Source organism: Mya arenaria, chromosome 3, assembly GCF_026914265.1.
Source record: "Mya arenaria isolate MELC-2E11 chromosome 3, ASM2691426v1".
Lineage (NCBI taxonomy): Eukaryota > Metazoa > Mollusca > Bivalvia > Myida > Myidae > Mya > Mya arenaria.
This window is the reverse complement of record NC_069124.1, coordinates 32,154,539-32,181,113: the sequence shown is the minus strand read 5'-3', so window position 1 is coordinate 32,181,113 and position 26,575 is coordinate 32,154,539. Positions and strand designations below refer to the sequence as shown.

Genomic DNA, 26,575 nt, shown 5'->3' with positions numbered 1-26,575 from the left:
ATCACTTTAGTTTAATTTGAACACAAAATAAGGAATCAGAAAACACTTTTTTACAATTTTAGCGTCAGTGATCTGGGGGTTGACCCAGATTAACAACTTCACATGCAGACTGATATCGCATGCAGACTTACACGTTTGTGAAGGTCTATGATTCTTTATCTCAAAATCATTTTTAGATAAGTGCTAAATAATATTTCTAGGCTCTTTATGCCTATTTTTTAATCTTTTTGAGGACCATTACTTTGATGAGCACCGCCATAAACAAAACCCAAGATTCCATACTTTTATATGTAAAAATCAAAAGCCATCGGCGACTATAAATAAATAGCTAGATTTTCATCCCCGCCCGCCCCCTCTTTTCCGCCGCCCCTGAAACTGTACTGACTCAAATAATAAGGTTGGCTGCTCTGTATTTGCGTATCGGTCCGGTACTTCCCAGGAACAGCGTTTATTCATACCAGTCGGTGTCGATGTAAACATTCATATGTAAAAAAAAAATTTTTTACGATCGTGTTCGTAGTTCGTCTAGAAACACATGTATTCTTAATGGTCCCTTATGCAATAAGAAAAGCATGAACACATAGAAAAAAAACGCAGCCCCCGCTCCCATTAAAAACATAAATGAAAATCTAGCAATTAATTTATATGGGCCATAACTCTACTCCTACTGAAAGAAGGCACACGCTTTACACCACGATACTAGTTAAAATGTCGGTATAGTTGCATGAATAGGCTCTCATACTTTTGGAGATATGCGTGATACAAGATTGCATGCTCTAATTGCCATATTTTAGCTATTCCTTTAGTATAAGACAAAGCAACATACAAAATGCCAGGTGCACAACTGCACATGCTGGGTTAACATCACTGTAAACTGAAATTCATCGCTCTGATTAATATACGTTTGGAGATACGCGTGACACAAGATTGAATGCTCTGTAGACTCTTTTTCGACCTGGTCAAGGGCTATAACTCTGTATTTACTGGGTGCTGTCACATAGCAAACCCAGGTGAACATATCTTCACATGATGCTTAATGTTCCTGTAGTTTACATAAGGCTGACCATTATACTGTTTGAAATATATACGCGACGCAAGGTTTTGTGACGGACTGACGGACAGACAACGGCAAATTTATACTCCCTCCTCTTTGACTTGGTGAATAAAAATAATCGCATTTAACGCAAAATAACATACTGTTTAATAAAACAACTACACAGTGCAAAATAAAACTAGCATTTGTATAAAAACAAGAGTAGAGATACCGGTAAATGTACAATTTATAACACAAAACAATATAACAAATGACCTTTCTGGAAAAAAGGGACCATTTTGATTTCTCACGGAGACTAGACCCGATGGTCCAAAAAATCGGCAAATACATTATTTCCAAAACAAGCCTAGAACTGTCATTACGAGCTAGTATGTGGCCGGTAATACACCATTATACATGATTTCAAGAATAAACGCATCAATCGTGTCGGCCCACACGCAGTCACAGCTGATTTTCCCCGTTTAAAAACAGCGCGGAATGGCTTCCCCGTTTAAAAAGCTCGGATTTTTTTTATTTCCGAACACATTGCAAGTCACGTGATCGTTTCACACAACAACCTGTCAATAAGCGTTTAAGCCAACTCGCTGTCAATTTCAGCAGCGTTTATTTCTTTCAATCAATTTCATCGCCGATGTTAATCTGTCGGGCTCCGTGTCTATGTTGTTTTGCAGCAGTTTTCCGCTTCCTTGCACTGTTCGTCCTTTTAGGAAGCAGTGAAGTGTGTATATTTAGCATGTGAAAGTCACGTAATGAGTGATGAAACATACCGACACATAAACTTACTGGGACTTACGGCGTATGCAAACAACAAGATTTTGAAAAGGAAAAATACGCAAAAACTGCGAAAAAATAAATTTGTCTAAAACGATGTGATACATCAGTTAGCAAGATCAAAGGCGTTATACACAACGATATAAATTGTATGTAAGTGTATGTCAAATTATTTTTTTCTTGCAATTGTATATTCTGGTGTCTAGCCCCTTTAAACTGATAAGTTAAAAACATGTAAGCACCATAAATCAACAATGCCAACTTGATGAATGATAACCTGAGTACGTTGAAAACATTTTAAAAATACAACAATGGAAACTTGCTACATCGATATCTCGATGTTCTGGTTATGTCGAGCTTTTTTCGGATATGTTGGGATTAGTTGTACACGTTTCGTATTTCGGTTACATCGAATGTTCGTTATCTCGAAGTATTCCCCGAGGTCCAAATGACTTCGACATAGCGAGTTTTGCCAGTAGTTAGTCTATCCGTGTCTTGATAGGCTGCCTGCCGTAAACCGCAATTGCCGTCATCTGACAACCGTATGAAAACACGCCAACAACGTTAGGTGCCTGTAATAAACAAATACTCTGTGATAAACAGTACTTCCATTTAAATGTAATTGGAATGTGTAGTACTTTCACCATTTTTACATGACTATACAAAGCATAGCTATTCTAATCGTAACTTATTATAACCACATTGCTCTGATCAGATGTAAGCTGAAAACTCGATTTTGAGTTGGAACTTTAAAAACGCATTTATATATACTTGTACGTTATTGCAACCTGTCATGTATTAATTCATGTATCTCTCTTTTTAGACCATTTGATTGCTTGTTATTGGATAATCCATGTTATGTCGGAACATAACTATTAGCTAGTGTCATTGTAACCGACTTGAAACTAGAGCCATCACAGGGGTGACAAGACGAATTTTGATGCAAGACATAAAACATGCGGTTGAATAGGTTCAAGTGTGAAAATGAATTTTCATCATAATTCGAATGGAGGAATACATAAGTTCAAACGTTGTCATAGGTGATGCATGGAAATAAGCAGGGTTGACATGAATTGATTTACCCCGGTAAAACAAATTAAGTCAAGAGAGCGCCATATTGTCAGAAACATGTTAAAGGCCTAGTTTAAGGAACGTTTGGCATGATAATCCCCTGCTGTGCATCTTCTGCTAATTTGCACTGGTGTCACAGTAGGGGTCAATTTCCTGTGTATTCGTTTATTGGCTCAGGGCCATTTCGGGTCCATTTTTATAATAAAAGATCGAAAACTGCACAGCAGGATACTCAGATTGGAGATCTGATAAGCCAATTAGGCAATAAGATTAAGATCAATTAACAGAGGTTGTGTACATATACACAGGTTTTTTTTTATTTATTTTTTTATTTTATTTTATTTATTTATTTATTTTTTTTTTTTTTTTTTGGGGGGGGGCATTTATAGAAGGCTTAAAGTAGGCCTTTAAAGCTTAAATAAAACATGTAAACCCACGTACACATAGAAGTAGAAGTCAACTCGGTACACTTAAATATGTGTATAATAAATCTAGGTTCATGTACACATATGCAGCAGTCATCACGGAACACGTACATATGTGTATAATAAATCTAGGTTCATGTACACATATGTAGAAGTCATCACGGAACACGTACATATTTGTATAATAAATCTAGGTTCATGTACACATATGTAGAAGTCATCACGGAACACGGACATATGTGTATAATAAATCTAGGTTCATGTACACATATGTAGAAGTCATCACGGAACACGGACATATGTGTATAATAAATCTAGGTTCATGTACACATATGTAGAAGTCATCACGGAACACGGACATATGTGTATAATAAATCTAGGTGCATGCACACATATGTAGAAGTCAGCACTGAACACGTACATATGTGTATAATAAATCTAGGTTCATGTACACATATGTAGAAGTCATCACGGAACACGTACATATGTGTATAATAAATCTAGGTCCATGCACACATATGTAGAAGTCACCACGGAACACATTCATATGTGTATAATAAATTTAGGTTCATGTACACATATGTAGAAGTCATCACGGAACACGGACATATGTGTATAATAAATCTAGGTTCGTGTACACATATGTAGAAGTCATCACGGAACACGGACATATGTGTATAATAAATCTAGGTTCATGTACACATATGTAGAAGTCATCACGGAACACGTACATATGTGTATAATAAATCTAGGTTCATGTACACATATGTAGAAGTCATCACGGAACACGGACATATGTGTATAATAAATCTAGGTTCATGTACACATATGTAGAAGTCATCACGGAACACGGACATATGTGTATAATAAATCTAGGTTCATGTACACATATGTAGAAGTCATCACGGAACACGGACATATGTGTATAATACATTTAGGTGCATGTACACATGTGAAGAAGTCACCACTGAACACGGACATATGTGTATAATAAATTTAGGTGCATGTATATATATATGATATGTGGAAGTCATTTCTGTACAGTAACATATGTGTATAACACATCTAAGAACATGTACATTTATGTAGAAGCCATCTTCGTACACGTTCATATGTGTAATATTTAACTAGGTACATGTACATTTATGTAGAAGCCATTTAGGTACATGTACTTTTATGTAGAAGCCATTTAGGTACATGTACGTTTATGTAGAAGCCATTTAGGTACATGTACGATTATGTAGAAGCCATTTAGGTACATGTACGTTTATGTAGAAGCCATTTATGTACATGTACGATTATGTAGAAGCCATTTATGTACATGTACGTTTATGTAGAAGCCATTTAGGTACATGTACGTTTATGTAGAAGCCATTTAGGTACATGTACGATTATGTAGAAGCCATTTAGGTACATGTACGTTTATGTAGAAGCCATTTAGGTACATGTACGTTTATGTAGAAGCCATTTAGGTACATGTACGTTTATGTAGAAGCCATTTAGGTACATGTACGTTTATGTAGAAGCCATTTAGTTACATGCACGTTTATGTAGAAGCCATTTAGGTACATGTACGATTATGTAGAAGTCATTTAGGTACATGTACGTTTATGTAGAAGCCATTTAGGTACATGTACGATTATGTAGAAGCCATTTAGGTACATGTACGATTATGTAGAAGCCATTTAGGTACATGTACGATTATGTAGAAGCCATTTAGGTACATGTACGATTATGTAGAAGCCATTTATGTACATGTACGATTATGTAGAAGTCATTTAGGTACATGTACGTTTATGTAGAAGCCATTTAGGTACATGTACGTTTATGTAGAAGCCATTTAGGTACATGTACGATTATGTAGAAGCCATTTAGGCACATGTACGTTTATGTAGAAGCCATTTAGGTACATGTACGATTATGTAGAAGTCATTTAGGTACATGTACGTTTATGTAGAAGCCATTTAGGTACATGTACGTTTATGTAGAAGCCATTTAGGTACATGTACGATTATGTAGAAGCCATTTAGGTACATGTACGTTTATGTAGAAGCCATTTAGGTACATGTACGTTTATGTAGAAGCCATTTAGGTACATGTACGATTATGTAGAAGTCATTTAGGTACATGTACGTTTATGTAGAAGCCATTTAGGTACATGTACGTTTATGTAGAAGCCATTTAGGTACATGCACGTTTATGTAGAAGCCATTTAGGTACATGCACGTTTATGTAGAAGCCATTTAGGTACATGTACGATTATGTAGAAGTCATTTAGGTACATGCACGTTTATGTAGAAGCCATTTAGGTACATGCACGTTTATGTAGAAGCCATTTAGGTGCATGTAGCCATTTAGGTACATGCACGTTTATGTAGAAGCCATTTAGGTACATGTACGTTTATGTAGAAGCCATTTAGGTACATGCACGTTTATGTAGAAGCCATTTATGTACATGTACGATTATGTAGAAGCCATTTAGGTACATGTACGTTTATGTAGAAGCCATTTAGGTACATGCACGTTTATGTAGAAGCCATTTAGGTGCATGTAGCCGTTTAGGTACATGCACGTTTATGTAGAAGCCATTTAGGTACATGTACGATTATGTAGAAGCCATTTAGGTACATGTACGTTTATGTAGAAGCCATTTATGTACGTTTATGTAGAAGCCATTTATGTACATGTACGTTTATGTAGAAGCCATTTAGGTACATGTACGTTTATGTAGAAGCCATTTAGGTACATGCACGTTTATGTAGAAGCCATTTAGGTACATGCACGTTTATGTAGAAGCCATTTATGTACATGTACGATTATGTAGAAGCCATTTATGTACATGTACGATTATGTAGAAGCCATTTAGGTACATGTACGATTATGTAGAAGCCATTTAGGTACATGTACGTTTATGTAGAAGCCATTTAGGTACATGTACGTTTATGTAGAAGCCATTTATGTACGTTTATGTAGAAGCCATTTAGGTACATGTACGATTATGTAGAAGCCATTTATGTACATGTACGATTATGTAGAAGCCATTTAGGTACATGTACGATTATGTAGAAGCCATTTAGGTACATGTACGATTATGTAGAAGCCATTTAGGTGCATGTACGTTTATGTAGAAGCCATTTAGGTACATGTACGTTTATGTAGAAGCCATTTATGTACGTTTATGTAGAAGCCATTTAGGTACATGTACGATTATGTAGAAGCCATTTAGGTACATGTACGATTATGTAGAAGCCATTTAGGTACATGTACGTTTATGTAGAAGCCATTTAGGTACATGCACGTTTATGTAGAAGCCATTTAGGTACATGTACGTTTATGCAGAAGCCATTTAGGTACATGTACGTTTATGCAGAAGCCATTTAGGTACATGTACGATTATGTAGAAGCCATTTAGGTACATGTACGTTTATGTAGAAGCCATTTAGGTACATGTACGTTTATGTAGAAGCCATTTAGGTACATGTACGTTTATGTAGAAGCCATTAAGGTACATGTACAAATGTGTATAATAAATCTAATAACACATACGTATATGTAGAAGTCTTTCAGCAGGAAACCATACAGGAACCAACAGCTGCAACATAGCGTGCCGGCAAACATCATCACGAGCGACAAACTTCCTGCGGACTGGCGGGCCATACACTCTTTCTGAACGAGAAGATGACGAGATAAATACAATTTTAAATTTAATTAGAACGCGAGTTTGATCATCGTGGTTGTAACGTTATTTACGAGAAAAGGCGAGAATGTAATTTCGTAATGAATGTTCACATGTGTCCACTATCTTTTTTGTATCTATTTAAAACGTTAGTGAAATCATGTCGATGATATGGATTGAACTAAATCACAAGATATGTATTTATTTTTATAACTATACCTCAATTGCATCGTGTGTTCCCACGGTCACATCCTCGGCACCCCATTGTATCATAACCTATATAATATTATATACGTTATGATACACTGGGGTGCCGAGGATGATACGGTCAGTACTGTCAAAATGTGTCACCCGGTACGGAAATACACGGATATTACTTATGACCATGGGCATGCGCATTCATTTTTACTTAATTTCCGATGTTAACTGATTATAATTGAAAGTCCAAAAAAAAGAGAGTTAAAAATGCCATTTTGTTTTTACAACACACTGGTGAGCTAAAATTGTAAGCTATGAATCAAACCTGAATGTACACGCAATTTGAAAGATTGAGTTTTTCAAAACATGATTTCACTGTTTTACTCTTTTTTTCCTTTTGAACACAGTGCCGGGGAAAATATAGAAAAAAATGACGTCATTCCCGGGCAACTTCCAAGTATTTTCTTCTTAAATCTGGCATGTTTTTTGTTTTTTTTATTAAATATCAAACAAGTAATAATTTTGATTAAGTATTATCATGAACTAGGCAGAAAACTGGTTTATTATAGTGTAATATTGCAATATATTTCACTTTGTATTTTACTTGTGAAGTAAAACTTTTGGTGATCATTTGGTGATACTTATGCACTCATATACTGCAAAAAAAGTATATATACTATCTATATACAATGATTTAGTTCTACTTTGAAAATACCTTATTGAATCATTATGTATGTATGTTGTAAAATAAGTAGATTACATTCTAAATGGTCACGTTATCACTGCCAAAAAATGTGATGTTTGTTTGTGTTTCTGACAGTGTGCTTTGCTTGTTTATTGAAGACAAAATCTTGAAAAATTGCCTAAATTAATTTGACTCATTATAATAGAAATTATTTACATTTGGTCTGTAGAAAAATCATATGCTTAAAAGGCAAATATTGTTTTGTTTCTTGCATGACGATCAACCATTTCAAATGCTTTCTACCAACGTGTTATGTTACTATGATCAATTAGAACAATAATAATCAGTTTATTATTATTAAGTCTTATAAAATAATGCTCAAACTTGGGCCAACAGACATTATATACAGATATTGATTAAAACATTGTATAAATAAAAACTTTAGGAAATACACAATCCTTACAACATCCAGCAATGGTGTAATTTGGAGGACGGTACACCACGTGAGCAGTATGACTCCAATATGGTCCATCCGGGTCTCTGCACGTGCTACACGCGTCACGTAGAAGTAAACACACGCAACAACCAGACAACATGATATGAACTGTCCGAATGCGGAGGACTGGAAATAGAACAAAAATTCAAGGCTATCGTTAGAAACGATGTATACTCCCGGTAACTCCGACGATGGAGGATATTTGTGTCACGTGAATTTGAAATAATTGGCAACCTACCAATGAACAAATAATGAAGTTTCAGGGTCGAATATCAAACTGATCTGTAGTTATTGTGAGAGCAAACTATTCATAAGACTGCCAATCTTGATCATTGCTCTACTGGCCCCAAAACAATAGGGTCATTCACTAGTCGATAACAACCAACTACTCAAGTTCATGGTCCTAGATCAACAGTTCTCGAGTTATTGTGCGGAAAAAGTTTTCATTGGACTGTTAACCTTTTAACCTTTGACTTTTGACCTTAAAATTAACAGGGGTCATCTTATGGTCAAGGGAAACCTTCCACCTAAGAGTGATGATTATAGGTCAAACCGTTCTAGAATTCCTATGGGGACGATTTTTGCATAAGACTGTTGACCGCAACTTTGACCTACTGGTCAAGGGAAAACTACCACTAAATTTCGATAGTCCTGAGAGAAATCGATTTCGAGTTACAGTGCGGACGAAGTGTTGTGACGGACGGCCACACGGACGGATGGACAGTCCGTATTTATAAGGACTGTATATAGTCCATCATTGATTCGTAAATAATTGAAAAGTGTATTTTTCCGTTAACTAAATATTGACATAAAATGAAAAATTGACGAATGACAGAAGAATGCATTTAAAAAATAATAATTTTGTGCATTTAAAGCACCAATAAAGATGTGTTGTTTCAGCTCATTCTACATGTAATAACTATTGTTATATTAGCCATTAAAAAGTAGCTAAAATTACAAGAGTTGCTCACCTTTCGTTTGGAGACTATAATGTACGATGCCACGTAAAATATATTGAACGCTGTGGCAATAACGTTGATTTGTAGAATCGTAGAGTGATCTGCTAGTAAGCCGTAGCCTATAGACATCACGGAACTGAAATGATATTATGGACGGTGTTATATATGCAACTTTAGTCATTCTTATGGTTAAACACCGTTGACTTCATTCATCGAATAGGTCCTTATTTATGTCATGCAATCCGATAATCTAAACATTTAAGATTTAATTAAAGCTGCACAGATGGAACGTTTTGACAACTTTTTTTATTTTTTGTCTTGGAACGAGCCAATTTTTGCGAAAATCCATGGAAACCAGTTATATAAGACTGCTGACAAAATCTTATATCGCCGATTTTCATATTTAATTTCAAAAATTGATGTTTTATGCATTTTTCTGAAACCGTTAGTAACGTTTTAAACCATAAAACATTAATTTTCGAACGGAAATATGAAAATCTGCGATCCGTTTTTTTGTCAGCCATCTTTTTTTTTATTGGTTTGCAGATATTTACGCAAAAATTTGATTTTTCCAAGACAAAAAATAAAAAAGTTGTAAAAACAGTAAATCTGTGAGAGTGCAGCTTTAAGACCAGTATTGAATATCAACTTAGGTACTGAAATTATATCAGGGAAAATCCGTTGCACTGTCACGATGGTGCAACAGTGACTTGTTATTATGTTGAGCGTATACTTCTTCCAGGTCCTTTGCTTATTTCTCCCATTATATTATATATCCTAGGTAATTTTCATACACAGTATAATTACATTTACCTGGAAGATACATCTCTTTGAGGTTAAAATTCTGTTTAAAATTCTGCACTTAAGTTTGTCCTAAACATGGAAATTTTTAACACAGTGAAAATACGACAGTCGTTTGCACGCTCGTCTGTTTTTCTCAAATGGTGTATACTGAAAATAGTTCATTACTTTTCGTGTTAATTATGACAAACATTATGGATATGGGTTTGCACGTTGCCGACGACGTACTTCATCGATACTTACAAGACCTTGACATTTCAATGAAAAATACGAATTTATAGGCTCAAAAAGAGTTGCCTTACTTGACAAGACCAGCAAGAAAGAAAGGGTAGGGTACTCCGCTGGTGTCGCCACTTCGGAGCATGCTTAGCACTGGCGACCTGCAACAAAATGATGCCAATCTTACTGATTTAAAATATAAACAATACACTACAACTTAATGTCCACATGATAGTTATCTGCATTTGGCAACGATGGTGAAACATAAGTTATACCGAATTAGTGTGAAAGTCATAAAATACAATGTACATCGCTATTTCGTATGGAATCGAACGATATGGTTCCTCCGTTTATATCATTCGGAACTCCTCGGCCATTTTCCATCGAAAACAACCTCGGATGTATATGGACGGCTAACAATGTCAGAAATATTTACATTGAACTACGCTGCAAGTAGATCGCGTAGTAATTTCAATTTAGCAATTAAACTTTAGTTAATGACTCTACTATTGTGAATCTTAATTATTATTGCAAATCACTGACATTCAATTTAAACGAAGTAATACAAAATAAACGTTAAAACACCAGTTTTCAATTCACTTTTTTAATTTATACCATTATTTAAAAAATATACGATCTACTTCAACTAATGTACCGGTATGATATACGAGGTTGTTTTCGATGGTCAATGGCCGAGGAGTTCCGAATGAGTTTATATTTGTTCATACATGTGTGAATAAATCAAATCAAAGCGCGAATGCGCTGAAAGACTTTCTGCGGGCAAATATGTGAGAGTTGCAAATTTTATTTGAACAATGGGAATCGGTGAAGGGCACATAGATAAAAGTGAAAATTGTGCCGAGGGCCAAGAGCGCTTGTGCCCACATTGAGCGAGGAACCAAACATATCTATATCTATTTTATGGCGTCTGGTGTCATTTTGTTTACGCAAAAGTCACTTCAATCGTCGTAATCCCCATGTATTTAAGGTTACAATGTATGTCCCTTTCAATCGTTTCTAAAGGTTTTTTCGTTGCTTTGATTTGATATACGATTGGAAAGTACAATACATCATATATATCATTTCCTTTTATGAACATACACGTTTTGTTTAAGAAAAATCTTTTTTTTACAAACAACTTATAATAACAACAATAATTCCTTTCAAAATGAACAGCTTATCACTTCAGTCGACGTATCCCCCATCCCCATGTATTTAAGGTTATAATGCATGCCCCTTTCAGTCGCTTCTAAAGGTTTTCGGTGCTTTGATTATATATCATACGATAGACAAGTTTTAACATACATGTTTTAATTGTTTAAGGAAAATAATTTTATTTTACGAAAAACTTCAGCTTTAATTCCTTTCAAAATGCAGAGCTTGTCAGATGGTCGTTTTCCCGCGGTGAGGACAAATATGTGGTCAGTTAATGTATGTAGAAACTATTTTTCGATTATCGGTCAGTTAATGTATATAAAGTGGAAACTATTTTTAGAATATCGGAAATTCTCTGTTCTAAGAATGAAATTTTTTATTGTGCTTTTCCAAGTTTTATTAATAAATTAATGTTATTTATTTATGTAAGTATCTTTGTAGGAATAGTGTTAGTGCTGTTATGAATGTTTCGCACACTTCGGATGTTTACAGGTTTAATCCGAACTAAAATAGTTTCACCAAACGTATACATAACTCACTGTCGTATCAGGGCATGTGTGCTAATATAAATTGAAAGCCTAATGTCTAAAACTACGCCAAGAGTACACCGGAACGCAGCTTTTATGCAAAAAAAATATGAAAAAATCGTATTAGAAAAGTATACACCTAAAAGTCATAGAATGAATAGTATTTTGTTATTGTATAGCAGGCAAATCATAGTATTTGAAGCATTAGCAACGCGAAACCTGAGATACAGCAACTTTGACATTCATACAATCATTTTTGTTTCGTATCTCATAAAAGTAATGTTTCAGGGTCACGCCAGGTTATAATAACAAACACTGCAGGCGATGGGACACTTGCGGTCGGTAATAATTTCTGGAACAACTTGGGCTAAACTCAGAGTGAATATCATTATGTAACCTTCCTACCAGAGCCTCCATTATTTTGACCCACATTACTCTTATCAATATAGCGATCTAAAAATAGTTATATTCTGCTAAAAAAGAAAACGCCGGGATACAGAAATACAGTGCGGAAATAGCCGAACAAGCAAGAACTCATACTCGGACCGCAACACAACTAATCTATTTTTATGGTTGCGACGTCATTCTGCTAAACATAGAGCGCATTGACACAAAAAAATGGGTTAAAACGACATGAAAAGAAGTAGTTCTTCGGATTTTGCTACCTGCGCGCATGCGCAGATAGTCTAAAAACCCAAGCTAGTCTACGTACACAAATTCAGTTGCCAATAACCGCTTTGTCTAGCACCAGGTCAATATATGATCACAAGATACAAGACGAATACTTACACGCCCACCACTATCGAGTTAGAATTGGCCAATACTACAGAATTTTGAACAGAGAACAAAAACTCACACGCCAGCAACGATCATCAGGTACGTGATGACCTGCGTGAACGCTTCCACCGCAAAAAGAAGCTCCATGCTGATGTGACGTTTCGTGTTGCGTTAGAGTAAACGTCACTTCCGTCAGCGTACAACGACCTAGTCACCGTCACTTTTGAAGCTAGCGATATAGTTCAGGCCATGACCATCGAAAAGGTCAAAGGAAAACTGAAACAGATATAATAGTGACAACTCCTTTAAAGGGACTAGACACCAGATGGTCCCAAAATCAGCAAATACTGTATTTTTCAAAACAATCCTCTAATTGTCAATACGAGCTAGTATGAGATCGATAATAATCACTTTACACGATTAAAAGAATAATTTGTTGTTGTCTAAGCTGAGTTTACTCGTTTACTGGTATTTACATGGTAGACAAACCCAGTAAATTTCGAATAAGAAAATTACGCAAGAACTGTGAAAAATACATGTGTCGTAAGCGACGTGATACATCAGTAGGTAAATTTCAATGCGTTGTACACAATGATGTCAATTTTATAAAGTTTCTTACCATTTTCTTTTTTTTTCTTGCAATTATATCATCTGGTCCATTTAAAGCTGCACTCTCAAAGAGATACCGTTTTAAAACTTTTTTTTTTATTTTTTGTCTTGGAAAGAACAAATTTTTGCGTAAATATCTGCAAACCAATGATAAAAGATTGCTGCCAAAGATCAAATCGCAGTTTTTCATATTTCCGCTCGAAAATTAATGTTTTATGGCATAAACCTTTACTAACGATTTAAGAAAAATGCATAGAACATCATTTTTTTAACTTAAATATAAAAATATGCGGTCTAATTTTTTGTCAGCAGTCTTATAATTGGTTTTATCATGCATTTTCGCAAAAATCGGCTCGTTCAGAGACAAAAAAAGACAAAAAAAAGTTGTCAAAACGTTCAATCTGTGAGAGTGCAGCTATAAAAAGTGCACCAAAGGTTGCAATATCACAATTGAAGTCTTAAACTGAATCCGATGCAGTAGTATTTTGAAAGCGTTTCAGTGCAAAGAAAATCACAATACCTCAACTTTTGGCGTTGCTATGGCAGTTTTCGCTTAACTAGGGTACATGAACAATAACATGAAATTGCTTGTAAAATTGAGGATAAACAAAAAGTCAAATGATGTTTAATTCACATTTTATTACGAATACTTAAAACAAGAGGGCCAAATGGCCCTGAATCGCTCACCTGTCATATATTGCACATTGGTTTGATAAGAAATCTGGATGGTTCAAAGTAGTTAAGGTTTTTTAGAAGTCTGGAATAAGCTAGGACTTATGGAGTATATCAAGTAAGAGGATGATATGTTGAACAGTGATGATAACATTGAGTCTGGTGAATGAACAACAAGAATTAGTTTAATTGTTTTTATTAATGAACTCAGTATTAAAACAAGTGTTGGCAGTAACATATCTTTTAAGAATGTAAACTATCAAAATGGGAGATGTAATAAACTGGGCTTGCTATTTTACTGCACACATCTTTCATGTCAGTAACACTCGAAAGAGGAGTTGACATTATACAGATATAGATAGATAATTCACTTCTCCGGTTGCTACGTTGTTTAAGTATATTGTTGACTAACAACGCATGAGGGACGACCCATGATGGACGACAGACAAAAGGCGGTCACAAAAGCTCACCTTGTCACAAAGTGATTGGGGAGCTAGAAACCCATGACCCCTGGAACGTGGATAATTTTGAAGCTTAAGTTTGAACAATGTTGGTAGAGGTCTACTAAACAATGCTTCACGCCAAATATCTAAGACCTAAGCCTTGTGGTTTTGGAGAAGATTTTTTTAAGGTTTTACTATATACATATAAGGAAAACCAATGACCCCCTGGGGCGGGGTCATTTTTTACCCCAATGCCAAAGTTTGGACAATAAAGGTAGAGGTCCACTTAATGATGTATTATGCCAAATAGCTCTAGTCCTATTGAATTCGGAGAGAATTTTTTTAATGCTTCCATTATATACAAATATTGAAAACCTAAGCCTATGAACACGGGGCGTGGCCAATTTTGACCCCAGGGCTAAAGTTTGAACAATCTTAATAGTGGTCCGATAAACGATGCTTCATACCAAATATCTAAGGCCTTCGCCTTTTGGTTTCGGAGAAGAAGATTTTTTAAGTTTTCATCATATACATATATAAGGAAACCCATGACCGCCCGGGTGGGGCCATTTTTTGACCCCAGGGCCAAAGATTGAACAATATTGGTACAAGTCAACTAGATGATATATCATGCCAAATATCTAAGCTCTTGTCACTACTTGATTTTACGTGTGTATCTATATATGTATATTTGTTATTAATTATTGTATGTGGCCCATATTGAAAATTGGTATGTGTACTAAATACGTTATCCAGTTTAAATTAAGACGTTACTTGTCTTTGTGAGTTCGGAGAAGATTTTTTAAGTTTTCACTATAACACATATAGAGAAAACCCATCAGCCCCGGGGTGTGGCCAATTTTGACCCCAAGGCCATAATTTGAACAATGTTTGTAGAGGTCCACTAGACGATGAATCATGCCAAATATCTAAGCTCTAGTCCAAGTAAGTTCAGAGGAGAAGATTTTTGAAGTTTTCACTATAAACATATAGATAAAGCCCATGACCCCCCGGGGCGGGGCCAATTTTGACACCAAGGCCATAATTTGAACAATCTTTGTAAAGGTCCACTAGACGATGAATCATGCCAAATATTTAAGCTCTAGTCCAAGTAAGTTCAGAGGAGAAGATTTTTGAAGTTTTAACAACAAACATATAGAGAATACCCTAACCCCCCGGGGCGGGGCCAATTTTGACCCCAAGGCCATAATTTGAACAATCTTTGTAGAGGTCCACTAGACGATGAATCATGCCAAATATCTAAGCTCTAAGCAACGTAAGTTCAGAGGAGTTTTTTTATTTTTTTTACTATAAACATATAGAGAAAACCCATGACCCCCCAGGGGCGGGGCCAATTTTGACCCCAGGGCCATAATTTGAACAATCTTTGTAGAGGTCCACTAGACGATGAATCATGCCAAATATCTAAGCTCTAGTCCAAGTAAGTTAAGAGGAGAAGATTTTTGAAGTTTTAACTATAAACATATCAAGTATACCCATGACCCCCCGGGGCGGGGCCAATTTTGACCCCAAGGCCATAATTTGAACAATCTTTGTAGAAGTCCACTAGACGATGAATCATGCCAAATATCTAAGCTCTAGTCCAAGTAAGTTCAAAGGAGAAGATTTTTGAAGTTTTCACTATAAACATATAGATAAAGCCCATGACCCCCCGGGGCGGGGCAAATTTTGACACCAAGGCCATAATTTGAACAATCTTTGTAAAGGTCCACTAGACGATGAATCATGCCAAATATTTAAGCTCTAGTCCAAGTAAGTTCAGAGGAGAAGATTTTTGAAGTTTTCACTATAAACATATAGAGAATACCCATGACCCCCCGGAGCGGGGCCAATTTTGACCCCAGGGCCATAATTTGAACAAATTTTGTAGAGATCCACTAGACGATGATGCCAAATATCTAAGCTCTAGGCCAAGTAAGTTCAGAGGAGAAGATTTTTGAAGTTTTCACTATAAACATATAGAGAAAACCCATGCCCCCCCCCGGGGCGGGGCCAATTTTGACCCAAGGGCCATAATTTGAACAATCTTGGTAGAGGACCATTTGGTGATCCTACCTACCATATATCAACGGCCTAAGCCTTGTGGTTTGGGAGAAGAAGATTTTTAAAGTTTTTTTTTTTCCTTTTGGTTGCCATGGCAACCAGAGTTCTGCATGGAATTGAATTCTTTGAACAACTTTGATAGAAGACCACCCAAGGAACATCCCTATAAAGTTTTATTAATATTGGCCCAGCGGTTAAGGAGGAGATGTCTTTTAAGTAAATTGTTGACGGACGACGCACGACGGACGCCGGACAAAAGGCGATCACAAAAGCTCACCTTGTCACAAAGTGATAGGTGAGCTAAAAACACACTCAAACTCCTGAAGGAAAAAGGTTAAAAAGTGTCATGGCAACAACAAAAACATTCATCAACGAAAATATGTTGCTTTGAAAACTGTTTTCGTTATCCCCCATAAAGCAACTAAAAGCGTTTTGCTTGCAAAATAATAACATGAAATATTGTTATTTTAGTATTTCATATCATTTAATTGTAAAACAGCGCCTACGACAAAAGTAAAGAAAAACCGATTCAAAAGATAAACTTACAACTTTTTTTACAAAATCGAATGAATTCATGTCAGAAATACAAAACTTGAGAAAACAAAGGCAATATTTACACCTCAACTTCCATTTTGTTAATGAACACTATTGTCGAACAGCTTTTTGGATTTTACACACCAACCCAACTGCGTTCGTACTCCGATAATGACACCAATTACGCAATTCATTCCTTAAATAATCATAACCAACATTAACTATGACTGTTATTCCATACTTGTAAACGATTTAAAATTAAAATGATTGGTTGTGTTGTTCATTCTCAAATTGCTACAAATGTTCAAGATATTAAAAAAATCATTTTACGTAAATGTTGTCTTTCGCAGTTGGAATGTTCTTACATTCAGATAATATTTAATCATATAGCTAGCTAATATAGCATAGTTTGGGAATTCATGTTTTTGCATGTATGTGTTAATAAACACTTTTTATTTATTTTTATTTGTTATACCCACGTGTTCTTTTGTTGCCATTGTAACAATATTGAAATAAAGTAGTTCACTTATATCCTTATAAGGGTTTTGGTCAGTTTTAGAAAAGGACAGGGTGGTGCAGAAAATGAACATAGTGCTGAGGGCTAATAGGGCACATTGTATCTCGCTATGAAGAGCTGTAACATAAACACGACACAATATGTTAAAAATGGTGTTTGATAAAAGTTATAAAATGTTTCAACTTTCAAAAATGAATGTATTTATAGCCATACTATAAATTTTAATCCGAAATGAATACATATATATGATAATCTATAGCATTTAATTTAATACCAATAAAGGATAGGGTGCAGTATAGTGATGTTCCGATGATCGATTATAATCGAAAATCGATTGGTTGGGCCTGAAATCGGCGACAATCGATTGTATTTGGTTATAATCGATCATCGAAAAAAAACATAGAAAAAAATATAAGTAAGTGTTCAGACGTTATCTTTAACAAAATGGCAGATGCAAGCCACAATGAGCAAGTAAAAATGAACTATTTTTGATATAACACTTAATAACTTCAATCATAGACATAACGTATATGCATATAATGATTAAGAGTTTAATAATGTGCATGAATGAAACTTCACTTTAGGTTTTATCTAGTATTTTAAAAGAAAACGATTGTACTATCGATAATCGGTTACTTGAGTGGAACCGATTATCGATTGTAAAATTGGAACCGATTCCCAACACTAGTGCAGTATCCTTCCATAACTCTGAAGTAAAAACCCTACCTTATACACAATTAACATACCTAAAGATCAAATGAACTTTCACTTACATCTTAGCTCAGGTAAAAAACGAAACTTATTATGCACCAGTCAATTGCAACCACGTCCGCCGCCCCCCCCCCCCTCAGGTCCGGGGAATAGCGAGGACTTTGATTTTCGGTCCATCCAAGCCAAGCCCGGGGACGAACTGCTGGTGAAACCCCAGTCAAATGCCCCCGCATCCCAGGGACTCTAGGTAACCCATTCCCCGCTATATTTGGCGTGAAGACAAAACCACCGCATTCACACGGCACTGCGGGGCCACCTGGAAGGTAAAAACACGGCCCATTTCCCCGGCTATCCCCGGTATACCCCCGGACCTGGGGGGGGGGGGGCGTGGTTACAATTGACTGGTGCATAAGTGGTAAAGCCTACTTAAGCATCTTCCATCATGTTTTTTATGTATGATGTCAGTGTTTGTTTCAAAGCCATCAAGATAAAATAGTTAACTGCATTCAATGCAGCTACAGATATTTGTTTGATTGCACCTGCACAATATAAATTACTTAAGGGCAACATAAATTAATTGCTAGATTTTTATCATTTTTTTAATGGGGCGGGGTGACATTATATATTTTTTTTTATATTAAGATGACTGTTTCACCGTTGAATATGTGTTCATGCTCTTTCATATTGCATAAGGGACTATATTTATACATGTGTTTTAGAAGAACCACGAACACGATCTTAACACATCGACACCGTAGGTATCAATCGTAACAACTCGGCCAACTCCGGTCAGCTTCGAGATAGTCAATTTTGTTGGATAATGGCCGAGGAGTTTCGATTGAGTAAGTATGAATGAACGCCGTTCCCGGACAGTACCGTACAGATACGCAACGACAGTTCAACATGATCAATAAAATTTAATGAGCGGCGGCAAAAAGAGGGGACGGGGGATGAAACCTAACATGGGTGTTTAATACTAAAAATACGTAAACTATCTCAATTTCAATATAGTTAAACAGAAAAAACGGTGTTCACATAAAATCTGTGAATGAGATCCTTCAGTACCTTTCTTATCCCCAACACACCACCGTCGACGTATAATTCTATATGTTAAATGATCAAAAAACAACAACGTAATTTCGATTATAGGTGATAACTTACATTAAACATATATAATACCTTAATAATTTAGATGTAAAACTCCTATCCTTCTTTTATGCACAGGTCATAGTACATGTAGGATTTAACTGCATAAAATGTACAACTAGGCGGCGACGCTACATGTAGGTAGTCATGTACATGTATATCAAGTTATTAAACTTAAGAACTATTTCGATTGAAATCATAATACTATTTTATTAACTATTCGGTGCTATAAACTATTCTCAATACCTTTAAGGGACCTCCACAGTGCAAAAGTCGTTTGAAGGACCAAAACATATTTTTTTATTATAAAATCCGTTTAGTTTTGAGGTTCAATATTTAGCAAGCATAATAAATATATCTGTTGCAACATGTGCAGCTGTAATTAGGAAAATGAAGGAATTTAACGAAGCAAGATTTCATCATATTTTTAATCGAAAAAGCATTTAGATTTTCCAGAAATGTCTTTATATAAAAATGAATTTGTTTTGTGTCAAAATAGTCAGTAATACCCAATTGACATTGTCTTGAGGTTTTGTGGTGATTGCAGCTATTTTAAGAAAGATATTTGCATTTTTGTAACCAGGAAACGTTTATTTATGTACTATTTTTCATTATTTTATTGAATATCTTTCTTACTTTAAAATATTCCATCAATAACTCACAAGCAATTGTTGTTAAGGTAGTTTGGGGCATGTTGACACAAACACATAGTTAGGCCATCATTTTTTAATAATCTGATTTACAAACCCGCCGACCCAAAGTTTTGCTAAAATGAAATAAAAATAAAAGAGATCATCAACTGTTTTATTTTTACTTGGCCCGCCGAACCGAAAAAATGGGAGCAAATAAAATAAAATAACTTCTTGGAAAAATTAAATTAGCTTTACATGATCATTAAAAAACAACTCGCAGACTTCATTTCCGAGTATTAAACCTATATCACGGGTTTCCCTGGTAATTGGAAGCTGACATTCGGTTATCCATCGGCATTCTCCGTACGACTCCGTTACATAGATAACATTGCAGCTTGTTGGCCGAGGAGATTCGATTGCGGTGAGGAAGTGCTAAAGCCCGGAGCCTGAACTCGTCTATTCCACGACGCTCTGTGCTAAACATAGGCCCTGTGCATAATGTTGCAAAAATTCTAACTTGATTGTCTGCCAATTTCACGTTAAGTTTTTCGTCTATCAACTGTGCTTCAAAAGAAAGAAGAAATGCATTCTTCGACTAGTTTTAACGAATTCGCAAAACATATCCGCATTTCGAGCATCGATGCCGTGTTTTAGTATAACCATCAAGGGAGGTGACTCTGAATATCGTCTGCAATGGCGGCATCGTTAGCTGTTTGTTATTTTAAAGTGAAAACAATCCTCAACAAAACAGAAACATCGACAATCCAGGCCATCAACCTTAACCAATCGTTGTCGGAGTTCGCATCTGCTTATTTAGCGGACAAAGACGTCCATATCGAGCGTGCGGCCGGGGATGATGCGGACACGGATTTAAACACACCGTTCTGGGTTCTGAATGATTTCGGGTTAGCTAAAGAACTTCAGCGAACACGTTATATATTACCTTTTTGGACGTTTTAATGTGTTGTAAACATCAAACAAATAAATATCAACATTAAAGTTATGGAAGCCAGAACTAATTTCGGGTAAGTGAATTTTAAAAAATACACGCCTTTTCATTTAGAGAAATATTCCAGTTGAAACTTTTTACTAAACCCAATATATTGTCGGGATTAACAATGATGCAACGACTACGAGTTACTATTTCCCCAAATTAATGCGAGTTAGGCTGAGAGTGAGATGAATATTCGGTACTGATGACCCTGAATACCGATGGGCTATGAATAACATTATTTAAAGTGACGAGTTTACAGACATTTGAATGGATTCATTTTTAATTTAAAAAAAAACATAAAAGAAGATGATGGACCCATTTGATGTAAAACTGTTTCTATTTACATGTTTATCAAACTTCATGACAGATTTTGACTTGTGATTTGGATTTACACACTAACTGTGATGACATCATTACTTTCCCACTTTTTGGGTCACGTGCAATTAATGCTGTCTAGACCACAAGCAAAACAAAGATGGTGGCGCAGTTACAATTACAAATTTACATCAACTGTACTGTACAGTTAGGTGCACCATGCAGGCAGTCTAGAGACGTTTGTTAACATATTGTCTCTTCTATTTGGTACATTTCACTTGGTGACTTTGGAGCTTGGTATCACGAGTAATTGAAACAACTGATCAATGGGATGCATGGTATTGCATTACATTTCAAACAAAACCAATCCACAATTCATACAGTATTGAAGCAACTACAGAATGTTTAGGTTTCTTCTCAACTGAAAGATTTTCCAACTTTATAACAATGATTGAATGTTTTTGAAAAAGTCATTTTTGAAGACCACAAAAAAATCGGTCAATGGAGCTACCGGGAATTGAACATGGGTCTACTGATTGCCATGTCATTTTCATGTAAATGTAACTGATTATAATTATTATATTGATCTATAATGTATTATTGTATATTTTAAAAATTAACCACAGTGATAGTTTCCAGGCACGTAATCGAACCAAGTATTTGTCAAGCTAGAGCAGAATCTGTCGTGCTCACTGTGGTGACATAGACTCAATTTCAGCATTTATGTTTTCAAATATTATAATTCCTACCAGAAAAATAATTTAATGAGTTCTATTTTTTCAATATCATATTTGCTCATATATATTTAATATATTTTTATACACAGATGCAAAACAGTTACACTGTGGTTGAGAGACAGGCAGGACAGAACAAATCAGATAGATGAACACAAGAACCGCATTGATGGGTTTAATGCTTTAATGCAGACGAGCAGGCAAAATGATTTCTACCCTAAATTGAGGTATTTTTTTTCAAATATTGCATAAGTAATAATACCCCGCAAACAAAGTTTAGAAGGGTATATCTAGGAATCATTCTTTCTGTCCATATTTTTTGTAAGCGCAACTTTAGTTTAGATGTGATCATACTTGGTTGCAAACCCAACGCATCCGTACCCTTTACTGCAATTGCCAGACGACATTACCATGTCATAACAAATGCCGAGATCTGCATGTCTGCGATGTTTATCATTGATGCATATACTGAACTTCAACTTCACATGAGGGGAACTGAAAAATCTTATCAAAGCTAAATAAGTTATTGTGGTTTATTTACAGGACTCAACATAATGAGAAGGATCGTCTTTTCAATGATGTTGTGAAACTCCTACACTCGAATAAGCTAGGATTTACCTCCCAATAAGCCACAACCACTGGTCAGCATGTGGCGAATGTGCCAACAGTGCTGAAATCTGGACGTCAATATGTGGTTCAATAGGTTTAAAAACCGTTTACCATCTAGACAGTCTATTAAAATGTTTTTATGACTCAGTTAGTATGACAAGTACTTAACAATGCACTTCAGATAATGCAGACCTTTTTGTCTCTTATTCAGCAGCTTTTTACCTAAATGCTGTCAAACTTTCTCAGTGTATAGTTTTCTGTTTCATTCTTTGTACACTAACATATCTGAAGATGAAGTAAAATACTTTACTGTGTATGTATTGAATGTGTGGTCAACATTTATGACCAATCTGTTGGTTGATTTGTAGACCACTTTGTGAGAACTTGATGTCATTATGTTCAGTTATTTCACAAAGTATGTAGTTATACTGTTACAATACTTACAATATACAGTATAACCTCACTTTGCGACCACCCTGGGGACCCTTTACAACTGGTCTTATTATTGAGGTGGCCTAAATAACGACCTTAAATGAAAGAGCAAAATTTGGAAAATGGCCTTGAACATTGTGTTCTTAATTTTGAGTTGGTCTTATTATTTAAGTGGTCCGTAAGGGAGGTTTTACTGTATCTGAAATAGCTGATGTTTGATGTCACCTTGAACTGCTACATAGAACATTAATTTTGAGTTGTTATGAATAAGAGAAAGTTTACCATTCACGATTGGTAAAAGTGCATTACAACCTAAGTAAAATCAAATAGTTTGCAATATGTGTTTGACTGCTGTTTAACTTGATGTTAGCGAGTATTTCATCTGAAATTTCATTCTTGTTTTACAAGTTCATGTTACAATAAGCCAAAACATGTTTCTTCATTCAATTTATTTTGTACAATTCAATTGTTAATCCATTCCAAATCTTAATCTGGCTTCAATCTACAAGACTTGAAAATAAAGCATATATTGAGCAAATTTGTGTTGTGAAGTAAAATAGTGTTTTATTATACATTCCTGTGGTTATTATGGACACAAAACATGCATATACATGATATATAGCTCTATAAACAGGCATTTTGGGCTTAAAATGATATAAATGAAAATAAAATTTATGCTCCCTCTCGGTACTTTTATTTTTATTTTTTTGTACGACTGCTCACTTTTTCAGCTTTTATTTTTATTTTTATTTCGCCCCCTCGACTCAACATTTTTGAAAAAAATCTTGTAAATCAGATAATAAAAAAATGATGGCCTTAACTGTCGACAGACTTTTTAAAAAAAAATGCAAATGCTTTCTCAAAACTAAATCAAACATGAACATTTGAAACGTTCTTATTTTTGGCCCTCTCCACCCACTTTTGCATGGTGGAAGGGCCTTAAATAGCCAAATTTAAACTCCACTCTTATCTGCGTTGATCTAGTAATCTGCGCTGACCTCGAAGGTTTACGGTTCACAGGCAGATTTATATACATTGATATACATGTATAAAATACGTACATTTTCTTCCTAATAAACATTACATGGATTTCTGCGAATGCAATACGCTATACAATATTTTATTGTCACTAGCATCATACATATCAACAAATCTTAACATGGTTTTAAACGATATATTTATATACACGTTGCTACAGATGTACATGAAGTACGTAAACTGGATACATGCAGATTATAATACACGTATATACCTTATATAAATAATTTCTTTTTCATGTTTACATAAGACGTTTTATTGTACAAAATGTGTTTTTACCTGATATTTATTCCACATGTATTCCAACTTCTTTCCGAATTTGAAAGACTTAAACTGTTAAACTGTAGTGGATTTCGTTTATCAATATACATGTACATGTAGGTTACCAGCGCTCTGAGTGTATGTACATTAAACATGTGTATCTTCTAAAAATAAGCTATCTTCATGTACGTTTGTCCAATGTGCAACAATGCGGAAGGATATGATCAATATTATTATCGAACAAATAACAACATTACATTAAGTTAATTAAATATTGTATGTTTCATGATATAATATATTAATTATATTATTACATATAATGAATGTATGTCTTAAGTAACTATTTGCTAATACTAGTATTTAAATTTTAATCTTATTTGAATGCATTTATTATCTTCCATGTTCTGTGCTGCACTATTGATATGTTATTTGATTTGCATTTTGTCGGAAAATGAAGCTCTGCGAGCTATTTATGTATATCCGATGTGAAATAAATTTTCTTGTATCCCCAGAACTTTGTTAATCAAGGGAAATAACTTGACAGTCATTATTATGACTCCTTTACAAAGGGGCATCTAGAGACAAAATATACAATGACCTTGACCTACATTTGTATATATAACCCATATTGCGTTTGCGGCTGGAAGGATCAAATGACAAGGTCACAATCAAAAGCGTTACAAAAACTTTATGATCAGAGGCGGATCCAGGATTTGATGTCAGAGGTGGCATTACTTAGGGGCGTAACATTTTGACTTGCGCCTCTCCCTCAAAACCGATTTTATTCGAATTAAAGCGTTGCAGGTGGGTTTTGGATACCCACCCAAGACAACTTAAACAATTTCCAGTGCGAAATTGGGCAGTCTGGGCATATTTTATTACTTTTTTTCTCCTATTTTGAAAAAAAAGTTAACTTGGACGATTTTTTTAGTTGGGGTCGCGCTGAGTTCTCCCCATCCTCAATCTGCTAGTGTCAATAATGGTTTGACCAAGGTCCATGAAACTTGAGCTGTAATAGGTTGCCCTTGGGTACATGACCCCTACAGTGTTTTAGGTCAAGGTCAAGGTCAGTTTATAAAAACGTCAGTGTGCACAAACCAAATCATTGGTAGGTTACATTTATAGATGATCCTTACCATTAATATTGTATTTGCAATTGTATTTAAATGAACCCAGCCCTTCTGTGCTCGCTCTCTTTGCTAAGTGGATACGTTTAGTTGAACACTGAATGTATATAATTATAATCTTGCATCCATTTTTCTTCTTAATATATGTACATATGAGCGTAGTATAGCAAGAGTGGTATCATGTACATTGTATTTATGTAAAAGCAGTTTTTTATATTAAAGGATATCTTGAATAAGAGCTGTAACAATAATTTAAAGTGACAAAAGCCCCCGAAGGGTCATCATGTACAATGGATTATGCAATTTGTTATTACTATATTAGTAATAAATCAGGAAAAACTATCATAAATTATAAGCATATGCCGGCTCCAAAGATGGTTGGGTAAGTGAGGAGGAGAGATGCGGTAAAAGATAATGAATGGGTCTTGTACCAAACACATGTGCTAAGTAAGTGTGACCTTCAACTTTTAGGTATGACCGTCGGTCTTGCACGAGTCACATGACCTTTGTTTATCAAACACTTGTGCCAAGCAATTTTAAATTTTCTTTGTTCATGACAAAGATACTACCTTGACACTACACACGATGCAATATATGCAGCATTCCATAATGATAAGCATGTAAGCGTGGCCTTGATCTTTAAGGAAGGGACATGTGTCTTGCATGCCACATGGCGTCTTTACGTACCAACTCATGTGCCAAGAGTATTTTTTTAAATCCCTCAGCATGACAAGGTTACAGACAGGGTCTTGCATGTGTGACATTGCATTCATGTACCCAACAATTTATTTTAAAGTCTCGGACACGACCAACTATACTGAATGTGCATTTTAGCAGCGCCGGTTTCATAATGATCAACATTGCCAGAATGGCCTTGACTTTTGAGGTATTGATGTGGGTCTTTTGTCTTTATGTATTGCACA

At 35.4% G+C, this 26,575-nt stretch overlaps 1 protein-coding gene across 1 annotated transcript; it reads right to left on the bottom strand.

Annotated features, from left to right (window-relative positions):
• Window positions 1–1,288: 1,288 nt before the first annotated feature.
• On the bottom strand, window positions 1,289–24,691 carry LOC128228933 (sugar transporter SWEET1-like). Its single transcript, XM_052940493.1, has 7 exons — window positions 24,544–24,691; window positions 12,894–13,090; window positions 10,439–10,516; window positions 9,348–9,471; window positions 8,344–8,502; window positions 6,868–6,987; window positions 1,289–2,397 (listed from the first exon to the last, which is right to left on the bottom strand). The coding sequence occupies exons 2-7, from the start codon at window positions 12,959–12,961 to the stop codon at window positions 2,305–2,307; spliced, it is 642 nt and encodes a 213-aa protein (XP_052796453.1). The 5' UTR covers window positions 12,962–13,090; window positions 24,544–24,691; the 3' UTR covers window positions 1,289–2,304.
• Window positions 24,692–26,575: the final 1,884 nt, after the last annotated feature.

Bases quoted from the DNA above. Each gene is read 5' to 3' on its own strand.
- LOC128228933 (XM_052940493.1), bottom strand. From the start codon at position 12,961: ATGGAGCTTCTTTTTGCGGTGGAAGCGTTCACGCAGGTCATCACGTAC. The intron at 8,503-9,347 runs GTGAGCAACTCT...TTCTATTTCCAG, and splicing joins TTATAGTCTCCAAACGAAAG to TCCTCCGCATTCGGACAGTT. The intron at 2,398-6,867 runs GTATGTGTTATT...TGTTTATTACAG, and splicing joins TGAAAGACTTCTACATATAC to GCACCTAACGTTGTTGGCGT.